Source organism: Citrus clementina, unplaced genomic scaffold (genome assembly GCF_000493195.1).
Source record: "Citrus clementina cultivar Clemenules unplaced genomic scaffold, Citrus_clementina_v1.0 scaffold_5, whole genome shotgun sequence".
NCBI classification, from domain to species: Eukaryota; Viridiplantae; Streptophyta; class Magnoliopsida; order Sapindales; family Rutaceae; genus Citrus; species Citrus x clementina.
In genome coordinates this window covers 6,436,692-6,453,685 of record NW_006262201.1, presented here as the reverse complement: position 1 = coordinate 6,453,685, position 16,994 = coordinate 6,436,692, and the positions used below count along the sequence as shown (strand labels likewise).

At 33.0% G+C, this 16,994-nt stretch overlaps 3 protein-coding genes across 3 annotated transcripts; 1 reads left to right on the top strand and 2 right to left on the bottom strand.

Annotated features, from left to right (window-relative positions):
• Positions 1 to 52: 52 nt before the first annotated feature.
• LOC18041700 (ribosome biogenesis protein BOP1 homolog) lies at positions 53 to 6,632 on the top strand. The gene is made up of 17 exons (XM_006431654.2): positions 53 to 400; positions 915 to 1,021; positions 1,102 to 1,256; positions 1,718 to 1,835; positions 1,958 to 2,059; positions 2,242 to 2,401; positions 2,484 to 2,592; positions 2,692 to 2,794; positions 2,926 to 3,076; positions 3,168 to 3,300; positions 3,395 to 3,495; positions 3,582 to 3,652; positions 3,768 to 3,828; positions 4,316 to 4,543; positions 4,705 to 4,789; positions 5,127 to 5,305; positions 6,273 to 6,632. The coding sequence occupies exons 1-17, from the start codon at positions 166 to 168 to the stop codon at positions 6,356 to 6,358; spliced, it is 2,184 nt and encodes a 727-aa protein (XP_006431717.1). The 5' UTR covers positions 53 to 165; the 3' UTR covers positions 6,359 to 6,632.
• Positions 6,633 to 9,539: 2,907 nt separating this feature from the next.
• Positions 9,540 to 12,905, bottom strand: LOC18041699 (nifU-like protein 2, chloroplastic). Its single transcript, XM_006431653.2, has 4 exons — positions 12,567 to 12,905; positions 12,354 to 12,468; positions 11,627 to 11,937; positions 9,540 to 9,987 (listed from the first exon to the last, which is right to left on the bottom strand). Exons 1-4 carry the CDS (start codon positions 12,648 to 12,650, stop codon positions 9,799 to 9,801), a joined length of 699 nt encoding a protein of 232 aa, XP_006431716.1. The 5' UTR covers positions 12,651 to 12,905; the 3' UTR covers positions 9,540 to 9,798.
• A 2,417-nt stretch (positions 12,906 to 15,322) lies between these two features.
• Positions 15,323 to 16,513, bottom strand: LOC18040546 (WEB family protein At1g75720). Its single transcript, XM_006431652.2, has one exon. The coding sequence runs from the start codon at positions 16,221 to 16,223 to the stop codon at positions 15,447 to 15,449; it is 777 nt and encodes a 258-aa protein (XP_006431715.1). The 5' UTR covers positions 16,224 to 16,513; the 3' UTR covers positions 15,323 to 15,446.
• Between the last annotated feature and the right edge of the window lie 481 nt (positions 16,514 to 16,994).

Genomic DNA, 16,994 nt, shown 5'->3' with positions numbered 1-16,994 from the left:
AAGAGTCGTTAACAAACGAAACAGCGGGCAAACGACCAGCTGACGGGGAAAATCAAAATTGTCCAATAAATCGCAGCCCTAAAACCCTAGCAGTCCCCTTCCGCCTTTCTTCTTCTTCGGCTTCTCACACAGAGCAGTCTTCTTCACAGCTGAAGCAGTAAGAGAATGAGGGAGCGGAAAAAGAGCTCTGCTGTTGAAGTAAGCTCAGTGAAGAAGAAAAAGGAGAAGAAGACTAAAGATAATAATGAACCAAGGGAACAGAAAGAGAAAGAAGAGAGTCAAAGCATAATGAAGCAGCAGAAGAATACGACGTCACGTTGGAAGAAAGAAAAACAACGAAAAACAACAGAGGATTATGAATCGTTGAGGGAGAGTGAGCTCTCTGGAGACGAGGCACATGGTAATTGATCTCTCATTTCTCTTTCTCTACTTTCTACTTTTGTTAATTAATTAGTTAATTATAATTATTGGTGAAAAATAAAATATTCGGGAGATGGTTTGAATAGATGATGTTTAGCTGGTGTTATGAAGAAAATGTGCAAATATAACTATTGACATTTCAATATGCTGTTTATTTAATGCTGAAGTCAAGTTGCTGTAGGGTTTGTTTGTACTTGTGATGCTTCTGCTTAATTTTTAAAAGCGCAGCCTCTAACGTGTTTGGTGAACACGCAATTTTACTTACCCAATTGTATTTGGCCACTAGTGATTCCATTTTATTGCTGCTACATATTTAAAAGGCACATTAGTTCGATCCCAAACATACCTATAGTAAAAAAGAGTTGCTTAGTAATATGGAGCTTGTTGCTTTATTTGGGTTTCAATCAATGAAAATGAAACTTCTTTTGAGAGAAAAAAAAAATATTAAATGCATCTCTATTAATATTAACAATGATAAGGTTTTATCAACATAGGTACTGACCGTGATGTGGACAATGCTGATGATCATCATGAAGAGGATCAAACCGATGGTTCCGAAGGCCATCGAGGAGTTGAAGAAAGTGATTCTTCTGAAGATGAGGTATGTTGCATTACTGGTTTCTTAGGAAATAAATTTCGACTTGTTTGCTATTGATTTGTTCTATACATTGTTCCAAACAGGTGGCTCCTCGAAATACGATTGGAGATGTTCCCTTGGAGTGGTACAAAGATGAGAAGCACATTGGATATGACATTTCTGGGAAGAAGATAACAAAAAAGGAAAGACAAGATAAGCTGGCTTCCTTCCTTGCAAATGTTGATGACTCGAAAAGTTGGTGAGTTTTGTCAATTGTATTTATCATTTTCTCATTCATGTTTAAATAAATTAGACGGAGTTATTCTCCACTACTAATTTGCGTAAAGGTTAGGGAACTGATCAAACACAAAAATTCCTGGCCATTTTATTGTGAATTCCCTCTTTTCTTGTTGCTTTGGTTCATGATGGTGTCCTTTTGAATTGCACATATATTAGTCGCTGCTGTATTTTTCTATGAAGTTATTTCATTCTGTTGCAAACTTTTTCTTTTTTTTGCGGCCATACTAGATGACTTTATGGTCAGAGGATGCAACATGGCATGACAAAGGCCTGCTGTTGCTGTTGAGTTTGTTTGTATGACTTAATATATATGCTTTTACTGTCAAGAAAAAGTGTGATCCATTAACAGATGGCTAGTGCTATTCCCATAATTATTAAATCATTATTTGCTTCCTTTTGGTGAATTCATGTTATTCTTAGGCGAAAGATCTATGATGAGTATAATGATGAGGAGGTTGAGTTGACAAAAGAGGAAATCCGACTCGTTCAAAGATTACTCAAAGGAAAGGCACCACATACTGACTTTGATCAATATGCGGTATGTAGTTTCCATGAATTCTTATGTTTGTTAATTTTTCAAGTTAGTTGACCTCATATATCACTTTCCAAACAGTAAAATTTTCTTACTATATGATTGATTTTATTGCATGCCGATTGCAGGATTATGTTGATTGGTTTAAATATGACGATGCTTTGCATCCACTATCAAATGCACCTGAACCAAAGAGGCGGTTTATTCCTTCTAAATGGGAAAGTAAGAAGGTAAGTTGTTTCATAATCAGCTGCTTCTAGGTGATATGAAAACTTAAACAGTTATACAGCGTGGACTTCAAAAAAAAAATTGGTTACAGTTCCTACGATCCCATTTCTATTGATTGAATATTTTCATTTTGTCCAAGTAACAATTTTCTCTGACCTCATTTTTTTCTTATTTGAATATCTAGGTTGTACAATATGTCCGGGCAATTCGCAAGGGATTAATAAAGTTTGATGAGCCGAAAGAGGAAGAACCAAAATTTTATCTTTTGTGGGGAGATGATTCTAGCGCCGCTGAAAAGGCTAAACATTTAGCCTATATTCCTGCGCCGAAGCCAAAATTGCCAGGTCTGATTTATATCCATTTGGCCCTAGACTTTAATATAGCATGTATGAAGTTTTCTGAAAACTTTAAATCTTTGGCTGGTAGGCCATGAGGAATCCTACAATCCTTCTCTAGAGTACATCCCAACACAAGAAGAGCTAAATTCTTATCAGCTGATGTATGAGGAAGATCGCCCTAAATTTATTCCAAGGCGGTAATGTACATTGTTATTGAAGTGTTTAGTTAATGTTTATTACATATTTTGTCTGATATCTGAACATCTAGCCTCCTAATTAAAGTTCAACCTTTTCAGATTCACATCTCTTAGAAGCGTCCCAGCATATGAGAATGCTGTGAAGGACTCCTTTGAACGGTGTATGGACCTATATTTGTGCCCTAGGGTTCGGAAGAAACGGGTGAGTTAAGAGTAATTGCTTCTTATTTGTTATCTTTGATGACTGTATTGCGAACTCTTGGAATTAATCCTTCCAACATCTTCATCCACTGGTTATCATTAAGAGTCAAAATTCAATTTTCTATCTTTCAGGTCAATATTGATCCTGAAACCCTAAAGCCCAAGCTGCCAAGTCGAAAAGATCTTAAACCTTATCCTGTAGCATGCTATCTTGAGTATAAAGGTCATAAGGGTGCAGTTGTGTCAATTTCTACTGAGGCTTCAGGGCAGTGGTTTGCTTCAGGTTTGGTTGCTTATCTGAAAGACTGCATATCTGATCAGTAAGTTGAAATTTTTGTTACATGTTAATCACATAATATCTGTAATGTGCGAAGGTTCGACTGATGGAACCGTACGCATTTGGGAGGTTGAGTCTGGTCGATGTCTTAGGGTGTTGGAGATCGGTGAAGCTATCCAATATGTAGCTTGGAATCCTTTGCCTGAGCTTCCTGTTCTGGCTGTTTCTGTGTAAGGCTGATTGCATGGTCTTTCAGTGGCTTTGACTTTTCTCTTTAATCTTCTATGCTATAGGGATAATGTTGCTCATGCGTGTAAATTTTAGGGGACAAGATGTTCTTATTTTGAACACTGGATTGGGGAACGAAGAAGAGCAAAGAAGAGTTAAGGACCTTTTGCATGTTGAGACTCCAACAGCACCAGATGGTACTGGCTTGTGAAGTAGTTATTATTTTGATTGTCTTGTACAGAAGAAATATTTTCTCACTTTTCTCTGTATTTTGTATGAATAGACAACATGGCATCCATTGTGAGTTGGCTTCAACACGACAAGCTTGATGGGATTAGATTGAGACATTTTAAGGTGGCTTTTAGTCCTTCATCTATTTTTAGTTGTATTTTTGTGTTCGTTCTAGACTTGGGACTAGTGGAAGATCATCTTCTGAAGAATTTGTTGCTTGCCTTGATGTTTACTTTAGATGGTGTCTTCGGTAGAATGGCATCGCAGGGGAGACTACCTCTCCACGGTAATGCCAGCTGATATCCTTTTTCGGTTTACATGATACCTAGTGGTTGTTTATTTCTTTTCTGCACATGGTAGAATCTTATTTTCTCCACATTACAAGTCATGTTGTGGTGTGTTGAATACGTACTTTTGTTGACAATTGGGCCATGATTGACTCCCTCTCGTACAAGAATTCCTTTATTTATTTATTTATTAAAGTTTTTTAACTTTTGAAGGAATATACAAGAATCTTAACTACATATATTTCCATCATTTTTTAAACTTTGCTAGCACAATCTTTTTCTTTCCTTTTTCTGATATTACTTGATGGAATCTCCTGCGCTAAGGTAATAGACATATAAGATTGTAGGCAGGCAAACATCTACAATAGGTGCCTCAGCCTGCATGGTTAGATGAAGTACAATAAATCTGCCAGCTTTATTCTTTCCGGAGTTATTAGTACTATTACTTTTGATAAGCAGTTTTCTCTTTTTGGATGGATTTCCTTGACCTTTTAATTACGTGAATCAAGGGCAATTTTTATGCACCAGCTTTCTAAGAAGCTTTCCCATAGAATCCCATTCAAGTTGCATGGACTTCCTGTATCGTCAGTATTTCATCCTACTCGTTCCATATTCTTTGTTTCAACAAAGAAGAATATTCGTGTTTATGATCTGTTGAAGCAAAGGCTCATAAAAAAGCTAGAGACTGGACTAAAGGAAGTCTCCTCAATTGCAATTCATCCTGCTGGTATGTGTTTGTCAATTATCCATTGAATCTTTCCTGAATATCTGTAGGATTTAAATAATATTTATTTCATCTCAGTTCCTTGTTTGATGGCAAGCTATTTGTATTTATTTTGATCCAGCTGCCTACTAGTTTTATTTAATTTGTGCCTGCCTTCCATGCAGGTGATAATCTAATTGTTGGGAGCAGAGAAGGAAAATTGTGTTGGTTTGACATGGACCTTTCATCTAAACCTTACAGGGTTCTCAAGTATGTAACAACACAACTGAAAACAAGTCTATAAATAATTTATTTCTGTTTGAGTTTTCTTTAATGTTGTCTCTTTCTTTGGTCTTTGGGGACTGTCGTAAATATTTGAGCAAGTGCTGTAGTTTTAAATGAAAATTATTAATTGAATCCGTTTATGTACTGCTTGAATTATTGATAAAAATAGAAACCTTAAGAAGAAGCAACATGTAGTTAAGCAATAATGAAAATGAGAGAAAACAAACCGTACCATTATGTGTTGACCAAATTTAATTCTTGCTGATTGCATTTCTAAAGGTAAAGGTAATACTAATCTTTGATATCATTTGGAACTTTTCAGGTGTCATCCAAAAGATATTACAAATGTGGCCTTTCATCGTTCATACCCGCTATTTGCATCATGTTCTGATGATTGTACAGCATATGTTTTCCATGGCATGGTTTATTCAGATCTTAACCAGAATCCTCTTATAGTTCCCCTTGAGATTCTTCGAGGGCATACAAGCTCGAATGGGAGAGGTGAGTGTTTTTAATTTTTCTTTTTTTTTTCCTCCATTAGGTGGTTATGACAGCAAATAATACATACCTTGGTCTCTTAAGAATACACACACATGCTATTCTTACGTGTGCGTGCATATAGAATTGTTCTGGTGAGGGATGTTAATCTCATAAAGCATACTTGTATATGTGGTGAAACTGTTTGCCACCATGTGAATGGGGTTGTAGACTATATGCTGATGGCATAACGTCATGTGACAATGTTACTCATCATAAAGTGAATTAAATCATTTATGTATATATACACACGAGAATGATCTTGTGGGTGATGTTACTCACGTTATGGTGAGCGACACTGTCACATGGCGCTATGCTATTTAATGTAGTACTTGCTACTATTAATAAGCTAATTCGTGGTTGCACTACATACACTAGTATGCTCCATAAGGTGGGCTCCATTTCCCTCCAGAGATTTCTATACATGAACATTCTGTTATCCAGTTTGCCAGATAATGACATGACAAATTCCAAACCATGATTCCTTGCCATTGGATTTATCGAATGGTCAAGGAATCTCCTATGGTATTAATGTATCGAATAGAAATGGTCATCTTTACCAAAACTTACTGTTTAATATAGTTTATGACACAAGTAGACTATTTAATTGATGCACTCTTAACAGTTAAGATTGCATCTTATACATGCACTAATTCTGCATGTTAAATGTAATCTTAAACACGTGTTGAGTGGCTTATAAATTATGATAATTTTTATTAAGAGTTTGGTACCACTAGCTTGCCTCATATGTATAGATGGTGACATTCACGCACAAACACATATGATTGCATATTGCTCTTTGGTTGCTTTGGCATGAAAATGATGCCAAATATTTTCATATATGAGATGTTCGAATGTTGTCATAGGGAGCCCTGGTTATGTAATGTGGACATGGAACTGATCCACTTCACCTCTTGTGGTTGTTTTGCAGGTGTTATGGATTGTAAGTTCCATCCAAGACAGCCCTGGTTATTTACCGCAGGTGCTGATTCAGTGATTCGGCTTTATTGCCACTAAAATTATTTGAAGAAGAAAGCAGATGTATCTTTGTGCACTGATTTTGAAAAATTGCATACTCTGCTGATGAAAAGAAAATTCATTTCACCCCAGAAAGAAACTGAAATTTTGTACTTAAAGAGATAAAAATTATCTGCAGATGTTATAGATGGAGCCCAGGGAGGACATAAGAGAGATTGGTTTTTGTACTGTAAAGAAAGTTTGAACCAGAGAGATGGTATCACTAATCTTAGCTTGATTATAATTTTTAAAGTAACAGATGTAACATGAAAAAGAAATGTCCTAGTTTTTATAAAAAATTATTCGTGCCTCAATTTATGTTATTAAATATACCTTATACTGTTGCCTATTAAAAAAATTGCTTTTTCTAAAAAGAAATTTAAATATTAGTTTATGCTGTGAGATTATGGATCTTCACTGTAGAGGAAGTGGTCATTAATATAATTTAGTGTTTCTAAAATATTATGTTTTGAAATACAAAGTATCATTTATGTATTTGATATATATATATAAGGCTGGAATTTACAAATGAAGAGAGATCACTGAAGAGTTTTTTTTTTTTTTTTTTTGAGTGTATTCATTATTCAATGCAAACCTGTGTAGTATAAAAATCTAAATTGTTTTCAAATAAAAATTTATGGACTGTGTTAAATATATAACTTTTATTGAACTTTATAATTTGCGGTTTTGCAGTTTTTTTTTTTTTTTGTTACCATTCAATGGCATCCATCCAAATAAAATTTACACGTACACGAACATATACAAATTCTTACGCAGAACACCTTTTGAATATTTATGGCTTGCAAATTTTGGGTAGAATTGTGAAGGTTTGAAAATCCTATTCAGTCCATTTCAAGAAATCACTTGTTGTAGTCGTAGTTTGTAGTTTCTCTTTGCTGTAATCTAGAATATAATTTGTTCATGGACTAATGTAAAACTAATTAAACAATCCAGAATTATTTGTTAAAACTTCGAACTCTTGATTTTTATTATTTTTGACAAGCATCAAGTGCTGTGGTTGTAATACACAACTAAACAAATCTACCATTATTTATGAATGGTAGTAGTTAATCGTAGTTTTCCTTTTTAACTCTTTGGACCATAAAACACACAACTTGAATAAAATCAATCTCTGTAGCGAATGGGCATTATATATCGGTTAAAGAAAATAATAATAGGTGGTTGTTGTTAAAATACGAAATATGTGGTAAAATAGAGAGAAATTTTAATAAATCCCATATGTTTTGACATATTTCCAATACACCTCCAATGTTATTGTATTGAAGGCCTCAACGAACCTCATAAATTTTGTGATGTCATTTTTTTTTTTAAAAAAAATAGTTACAAAGGTAGTTTGGTCTTTGCACAAATGTGTGAATGCCAGTTAAGGATGTTGAAGGGTATTTTCAATTTTGTAACTCAATAAAAATTATATCTATTAAATTATTTTTATTTAATAGATAGGGTGGGATTGGGTAGGTTATGATAAAAATAATACTAATCTTATGTTTGATAGTACAAGTGGGATTAGGATAAACAATTCTAGACCCTCCAGTTACCTAGCGAAGTGAATAGTTAAAAAATAAATATCAAGAGGACCCTTAGTATTGGAAAATTAAAGCTTGAACATTTATCCTAATCCCAGGCGCAGGATAAGAGAATCAAAACCAAATATGAGTTTATGGGTAGCAAATTTTATATTATTCTATATAACTTTTTACGTTTAGCTATTTTTAACATCTAATGCAAAATATTAAATCTTTAAATAAAAAATATGAGTTTATGGGTAGCAAATTTACTTTTTAATTATTTTAAGATAATTTTGATTAAATTAACATATAGAATGTATTAGTAAGATAATTGGATTAAATTAATATGTAAAATATATTAGTGACTTTCAAATCCGATGGCATACTAAACACAATACAAAATTATTTATAATTCAACCCTAAGTTACATCATATGCAACATAATATTATACGTAATTTACTTCTATCTTATTTTATCTTATTCCATTTTATCCTATCTTATTTTGCATGCCAATCAAGCCCTATAAAAGTATATAAAAGGAGCTGACATTGGCTTGAAACTTTTGACTGAATATCTCTTGCATATTCAACTATCCTTGTTCTCTAATAAATATATATATATATATATTTTATATTTTAATCTGAGAAATTTTAATTGATAGAAAACATCCTTTATGTATTTAATATCTATATCCTTTTGTGAAAGGATTTGTTTATTTTGTTTTATTATTTTTTTGGCCTTCTCGCAATATTTCTAAACTGATGCAAAATGAAAAAAAAAAAAAAAGGATTTGGAATACTCAAATTAATGGTGAGTTTAGTTCCTAAAATCAAAATGAGCATGAATTAGAATAAACTAAACTGAAAATAAGGAATGAAAATGAAAATAAGTTGTTTCCTTGATCTATATGAATCAAAATTAAAATAAACTATATTACCATTTATGTACTTACTTTATCTTGAAATCGGAATAAATTGTTGTTGCAAGTTCTTAAAATGCATTAGTTATATTAAATAAACTATATTACCATTTATGTACTTACTTTATCTTGAAATCGGAATAAATTGTTGTTGCAAGTTCCTAAAATGCATTAGTTATATTAATCTAGTTGCTCCCTAACAAAATAAAGAGTGAATATTTTTTAATATATATATACTATTACAATTATTTTTGTTTTATTAAATAAAAAATAATTATAATTATCATTACTAATAATAATAATAATAATTACAACAGTTACCATTATTATTATTATTATTATTATTATTATTATTATTATTATTATTACAGAAATAATGAAAATATTATTGTAATAATAATAATTATTGTTATTATCATAATTGCTACTGTAATTATAATCATAGTTAGTAACAGTAATATTATTATTATTATTATTATTATTATTATTATTATTATTATTATTATTATTTTGACGAAAGTAGTAGTAATAATAATTATTATTAATACTATTACTATTATTGCTATTATGATTATAATTATAAATACTATTAATACATTATTATTATTATTATTATTATTATTATTATTATCATCATCATCATCATCATCATATTATCATTCTCATTCCTTAATCCAAGAAATAGACACAAAATAAAAGCCATCACTGGAGGCTTTCTCAAAGTACTTAGTATAAAGCTCTAATATATGATCATGTAAATTGTATTTCAAAATAATAATCATAATAAATTGTGTATTATAAATTTTATTAAACTAGCTATTTTTTGGGATCACCATTCGATGGCATCCAAAAAAATTTTACACTGTACAAAGTGTTACTACTCCTATAGATATCGACATTACAGAAGTTGAACTGCTGCAATGGCTGGGATTTTTTCACGCAACTTTTGGGTAACAGCCACACGAATAGTCATGACCCCAGCTGCTCGACATTACAGAAGTTGAACTGCTGCAATGGCTGGGATTTTTTCACGCAACTTTTGGGTAACAGCCACACGAACAGTCATGACTCCAGCTGCCGGACCCGTAATTCGAACTTTAACTATTGGCTCATCAATTGCCACAAGTTCAAGTGATCCACCTGCTGCCCCAACAAGATAGGGCCTGATTTCCTCAAGTACCTGAGATAATTAAAAATTATTAGATTAGCAAAAAAACAAGGTAAAGCAGCATAATCCGAATATCCCCATCATGTTTACCCAAAAGCTAAAAGTAGGCAATTTTCAAATTTAGATGCTTAATTGAGAAGTTCAAGACAAATTTACCATGCCAATTGTAATTATCAAGGATTGACACAATAATAATCCTCAGTTCCATTTTATGCATTGAGAACTCAATATTATATGGCAACAACATCAGATTAAGAGCTAAAATTATTCATCAATGTACTAGATTTTTCCATCCAAAAACTTCTCCTCATCCACAACAGCTAACCATGAAAAGAATGCATCTCAACAATCCAAGTATACCGACCCTTCATGGGGAAAAGCAACACAACCAATCTTTTCTGCCTCTATTGATTTTGAAGTTGGTAAAACATATATATAACATGTTGCTACAAAATTAGCCTGCAAAGTTGAAAGATTATATGATCCATGTATGTACCCCATTGAAGTCGTATAGCGGTTGAAAGTTGGCACATACACCCAATGAATCACCAAAATCTAGTACACAGACATGGTGCAAGATAACTATCTGTCTAGTAATACTTTCCTTTTTTTGGCGTAGATTTGTCCACTAGTTATGGTAACTTGGTTCTAAGATCCTAACTTGCCCATAAAATTTAAACATGTAGAAGTTCATTCTATATGTCTTGTTTCATAAACCGATATGCTGGGCCCAACCTATCTTTCCATTAACTATCCATCATGCATAATTCAAACTTCATACCAGCCAAAATTTAGTGTTGTGGAAGAAGAAATTATTGCAACATACAAAAATGGCCCAGCAATACGAGACAAAAAGAAGACAACCTTTCCCAATAAATTTTAAACATGAACAAGAACTGAAGTGAGCTAATAATGGCAAAAGAATACAACCTAGACTGCAAATCAATATTTGTCCCTGTACTAGAGATGTTTTATAAAGGGCAGCAGTTGAATAAATACCATAGATTGGAAAGTGGATCATGGCAATAACAACGATTAGATTGGAAAGTGGATCATGGCAATAACAACGATTTTAAAAAATAAATAAAGATGGTTTTGAAAGAAAAACTGGTTTTTAACATCAATCCCTTATTTCGTACATGGATGGATGTGGATTCGAAAGATTAGGAAAAAGGTTTTATCCCAGAGTCAATGCCTAGGGATTTTCAGACAATGGTTTACTCTCTCTCTCTACTCCCCTTTTATACCGGTAAAATCTTTCTAGATCGTAAAAGCACCATCCAAGCTATTTCCACTAGGGGACTCCAACTGCATTCTCAAGTCCTCAAAATTCCATGACCCAAGACCTACATCCTCAATTTAGTCCTTTATAATATTTTTTCCACAACACCACTCAATTTCTTTTATTTGTTTGTTTCAAGGATAATAAAGACCTGCTAGCAAATCCTTCACCACATAAGATTTTTTTGCTCATTCTTTCTATTTTCTCTTCTTGGAATGATAACTATTGATAAACAGAAAGCTGAATTTTTTCATTGCAATCACCATAAAGCAAAACTATCACAAATACCATCTAACTTAAGAGGTACTTTTGTGCAAAAGGAAATGCCATAAACAGAGCAATCATTACCATAGGATGCAAAGAAATTACCTTCTCTATATTTTCTTCATTCAGCTCAAGCCCAGTTTCTTCATCTGCTACCGATTCCACTGCAACTATCTCGGGGATCTTCTCCATTAAGCGACGCTCAATACCCATCTTCATCGTCATAACAGAACTGGGGCAAGACCCACATGCTCCCTGTAGCTTCAATCGTACAACATTGCCATCAATCTCATGTAATGCCACATTTCCCCCATCTGATATAAGATATGGTCGAATTTCATCCAATACACTTTCAATATTCTCAGCAGTTAAAGGTAACTCAATAGCTGAATCAGGAGTAGCCACAGCCTTTATGACTGCATGATATTAAGAAAGAAGGAGTGGTTATAACTTAAGCAAAAATATCGCTTCACAAAACTGCTAATAAATAAGATAAAAAATAAAGTGCTCTGGAAAAAGTGCTTCTAATAAAATCCCCTAAAATGCTTCATGAAATAGCACTTCAAAGGTACTCTAAATGAACCTTCTAAATAAAGCACTTATGAACTGCTTCTCCCAAAAGCAATAAGCGGCTTTTCAATCTCAAAAAGCACTTTATATCTATTTCAAACAAACCACATAAAAAATGATCCTGACTATATGGAAGTGCAAAACAATTAGTTAAACAGTTCAGTTTTAACAACATACAAGGTCAGAATTTTCATCCATTTGCGCCGATCAAATTCAATTAAACAAAAAAAAATTGAATAACTATTCAACCAACGAAACTAACCGTTCCTTCGCGCGGCCCCACGCTTCCGAATCAGCAGTAACCGACACGAGCTGTGACACACCGGATTCCGCCACCTCGTAAGCGAAACTCGTTCTCCAAAGAAACTTTTAGTACTCTGCGCGAAAGAAATATTGAATTTTTTAAAAAGTTAAATTAAACACTAATTGACTCAATAGAAAATAAAAAAAAAACTAAAAAAAAAGAAATTGGAACCTTAGAGGCAGGACGCGAACAAGAAGGAGGGTCTAGGGTTTGGTGAGGGCGACTGTAAGATGGGTTCAACACAACGCCTTGCATCTTTCTCTTTGTATTTCTTCGGGTGTATACTTTTTTTTTTTTTTCCTTTCAGGGGATTCGATTTGATAAAAATTGATGGTTTAACGATTAATTGAATCGATCTGTGTTCCTGTTTTATTTTGCTTTCGTTACGCGTGGTCGCGGGCGGTTGGCGCAGTCTTTGTTTTTTTTTTTTTTTTTTTTGTGCGCTTTGTGATTAGTTGCTGGAATCTGTGAACGAATGCATTTTGTCTCGGCGCAGCAACTGAGCCGATGATGCATACATATCGGGTGTTTCCGCGTTTGACAAATGGCAAGTTGGAGAAAAATATGGAAATTTACGGAAATGGCCCAATAATTTGAGCAATTGACAAAAGGAGCTGGCTAAGTTACAGATTCAGTAACTTACAGATCCAGCTTAGCCAGCTCCTAATTGGATGCATTTGGATGGTTTCTCTCTCTCCTCAGGACACATGTGCACTTCTCCTTGGGTGTGTTTGTTACAGATTCTGTAACACAGCAACCTCCCAAACAAAAATATTCCTATTCAAATTTTCCATGCCTTAGTTGCAGTCGAACTAGGTGGGCGGTGGGCCTTTAGTTCGGTTTTGACCAAACTCAATAGAAATGTACCAGCTTGGTTTGGCTAGACAGAACTGAATACTCGGTTCAATGTTAAAATAAAAAAAAATTATATATATATACACACACACACAATAATATTTTTAATTAGCTTTTTGTTTTCATAAAACATGAATGATTAGTGATTATAATTGAATTGGACTAAAAAAATAATCAAATTTAGGTGAAAAGTATAAAAATTTGGCTAATATAAAAAAAATGTTAAATTTTATGAATCAAATTATATAAAACCGAACCGAACCAAATCAAACCAAAACAACTTGGTTTGGTTTGATTTGGAATTTCAGTTCACAACTTCTTGAACCGATCGGATTCGATTGGGTTTGATTTTTGGGCAAAAACAGAACTGAGTCCGTTTATGTCCACCCCTAATTAAAAGAGAATGTTGTATATGATCATGACCTCAAGAATGATGACTAGGAGGCTAAACTTGCAAATTAGATATTGTATAACTTACTTACTCCATCAATACAAATGCATTTTGGATGGTCAAATTTGGTAGGATTATTAGATGACTTGTTTTTGTGTCTATCTAGTCAGATTCGAGACTTAGAGTTTTTAATACAAATATCTATTTATGACAAGTAATTAAAATATGTTGACAGAGGTAATCCCTCAAAAATCAAATTCTAAAGAAGATGCAATAAAAGCATATTAAAAAAAATATGATTTCCATTTAAAAAAAAAATTGAAATTTTGTGATAGTGACTTAATGCTATGAACGACAATGAATTATCATGAATTTTCGATGTTAATATTACAAGATTATTTTGAATCTTGTCATGTGCATAGTAAAATTCATTGCATCAATTGAGGTTTTTAGGATTTTAGTTGTACTAAAATTTTAAAAATCATCTGTAATATGTGCATTTATACTGATGTGTATGATAAATTATTTATCATAATGTTTACGATTACAATTTTACTCAACACATGATTAAAATCAACATGGAACTCAATTCCCTTGAAGAAATACTACTGGTTAAATACTTATTATTACCTTTTTTTTTTCTTGGTTCTTTATAGGAACATCTATTTCATCTTGAGCAATTTGATAGAATCTCTAACCCGACTATGAGAAGAAATTTAAGTTCATGATATAGAAAATGGAATCTAAAGCATTGTTTGGCGTGAGGTTGGATAGTTGTTGATCATAATCTTTATAGACAATATATAATATCTCTATAATTTTTGTCAATATTGTTATTTAACTTTTAAAATTATTGTATAATAGTAAATTTTATTTCATAATTTTATTTTTTTCACAGCAACTCACTTCAAAATTGGCCAAACAAGGCCTAACTAATTGCATGCATTTGCTTTGCAGTTTTAAATTTCAAGTTGCAATGGCGCAAAAAAACAGTCGTTCATTAATCATATGAGGGGAAAAGAGCAAAACTATCTATTGTTTGACTAAACTAATCGAAACCCCTTATATTTTCAAACACATCCAAACCCCTAAGTGTCTAACTTTTTTGTTGATCTTACCAGTTTAACTTTGGTGGTTGTTTGATGTTAGGTTAATTATTTAATTGCCATTTAGTTTTAAATAAATTTAAATTTTTTTGAATTAATTAAAAGTTTTTGACAATTCCTTTGCTTTTTCCCATATTTTTAAATTTAATTTTTTAATTATTGACGACTAAAAACTTTAATTAAATAAATAGTTAAAGGTATTCGTATTTTTAATATGAAACAACCATCAAGGGTAAAATGATAAGATCAGTAAAAATAAAAAAATGATAATCTTTGAGACTCGCATGTATTTTAAAGCATTAGGGAGATTTCAATTAGTTTAATCAAACAACAGATTAGTTTTAATACTACACTTTCACTCTTTTTCCCATCATATAATGGCAATGACAAATTATGTATGCTAGTTATGAAGGGAAAAAAGAAAGGAAAGAAACAAGGAAAATAATTAAAGCAAAATCATTCTGATTTTAACAAATTTGAATCCAGCATTTACACTCTTAATTTGAACACTGCAAAACTTTCAAATTAAACATTTGCGGAAGTACATTATAATTACTTAAAAGATCAGATACAAACAAGTCTCTTAATTAGTTTACACATATATATGATGATCACAAATTTAAATCAACTAAAGAACACCACAATGCATATATGTATATTGACAATAATAAAAACGGCACCGCATGGTACGTAAACTCCTCAATTGAAATAACTGTTTGGAGATGCTGCATAGAGAGGATTTTGAAGAGTAGCACCTGAAGCTTCTTTTTTCTTGAAGAAAAAGTCAGTCACAAGAGGAACAATTGGCTTCTTCTTCTTCTTCTTCACATAATTATCCATTATTCTCCTCTCTTTTTTATTACCTCCATAATTATAATATTTTCCATTTTCTCCAATATTTAAAATCTGAGCCAACGTCGACGAATTCTCCATCCTTATCATCAACTCTCTCTTCATCGTCATCATCTCCTCTTCTTCAGTAATCTCCTGCTTGTCAAAGCTCGACGGCGACATCGTCCTCACCCATGTTGCGGCCTTTTTGGCCGCAGCGGCCGCCTCGGCCTCGGCCATCTTTGACATGTTCTTGTGAAGCTCAGCGTTCAGAGTGGCCAAAGCAATCTCATTTTCTGATTCCTTCTCCTTTAACAACTTCAACTCCGTCTTTGTCTCCTCGAGCTCCGCCTCGAGCTTCTTCAACGTGCGGAAAAGCTCGAGCTCGTGTTCTTGCTCCGCATCATCATCGTCTTTGCTCGGGTTTTGTTGTGGACTTGGGGACGGTGATGGTGATGGATATTTCCATGCAGAAGATATAATCTCCTTGCTATGGTTTATGTTTGTGGAGTAGAATTCGCCCAAGAGGAGGCGCTCGCCGAAGATGGCGACGGCTTCTTTGACGGAGCGAAAAGGCCGCGAAGTGTCAACGTTGGAGCTGTAATCTTGATGAACTAGGGTTTGTTGTTGTTGTTGGGTATCCATTGGGGGTAGTGATGAGAAAGAAAGAATGTAGGAGAATGGAGTTGCACAAGAGAGAGGGAAATTATGATGACTAGGGTTTGTTTGATGGATATGGGTGTAAGGTTAGAGTTAGCTAGCTAGGGTTAGGGTTTCTTAGCTTCTACTACAAAAGATTATAGAGAGAGAATGGGAAGATTGTTGATTGAAGGCTAAGACAGGATCAAAGAGTTTGGAGATGATGATGAAGAAATGTCAACTAATGGATTGGTGGAGTGTCATCACGTGCTATGTATGCACTTGTCTCATGCAAGTAAGAAAAATTTATAGCTAATATTGTAGTGCGCTGATGTGGCAATTATTTTGGGTACTATAATTACTTATAGGGTGTTGTTAAGTTACGTGATAATGTAACTTACATTAATTCAAAATGTGTATTTAGTGACCTAAAAAGTAGTTTAGTTGGTTTTATTTTTAGGTTATTAATTACAATTTAATGGTTCATATAATGTAACTTAACAAGGTCCTTACTTGTATATAATAGAAAACAAACATTTTAAAAACATTTTTCGTTACAAAAACTAAAAGAGAATAGATAGACACCTAATTATTTAGAAGTACTAAAAGGGAGTCCAGGACTTGGTGCTGATTTTATTTTACTATTGATGAAGGCAGATTCATTTATATTTTACCAAATATTCCATCCAATATCTCAATAAATATGAACGATAATCAATCATATTTTTCTTCTTTAACATTTTGAACAATGAAACAAACTTCATTAAAAACACAACT

Bases quoted from the DNA above. Each gene is read 5' to 3' on its own strand.
- LOC18041700 (XM_006431654.2), top strand. From the start codon at position 166: ATGAGGGAGCGGAAAAAGAGCTCTGCTGTTGAAGTAAGCTCAGTGAAG. The intron at 1,257-1,717 runs GTGAGTTTTGTC...TGTTATTCTTAG, and splicing joins GTTGATGACTCGAAAAGTTG to GCGAAAGATCTATGATGAGT. The intron at 1,836-1,957 runs GTATGTAGTTTC...TGCCGATTGCAG, and splicing joins CTGACTTTGATCAATATGCG to GATTATGTTGATTGGTTTAA.
- LOC18041699 (XM_006431653.2), bottom strand. From the start codon at position 12,650: ATGCAAGGCGTTGTGTTGAACCCATCTTACAGTCGCCCTCACCAAACC. The intron at 11,938-12,353 runs GTTAGTTTCGTT...AATATCATGCAG, and splicing joins TGGGGCCGCGCGAAGGAACG to TCATAAAGGCTGTGGCTACT. The intron at 9,988-11,626 runs GTAATTTCTTTG...TAATTATCTCAG, and splicing joins ATGAAGAAAATATAGAGAAG to GTACTTGAGGAAATCAGGCC.
- LOC18040546 (XM_006431652.2), bottom strand. From the start codon at position 16,223: ATGGATACCCAACAACAACAACAAACCCTAGTTCATCAAGATTACAGC.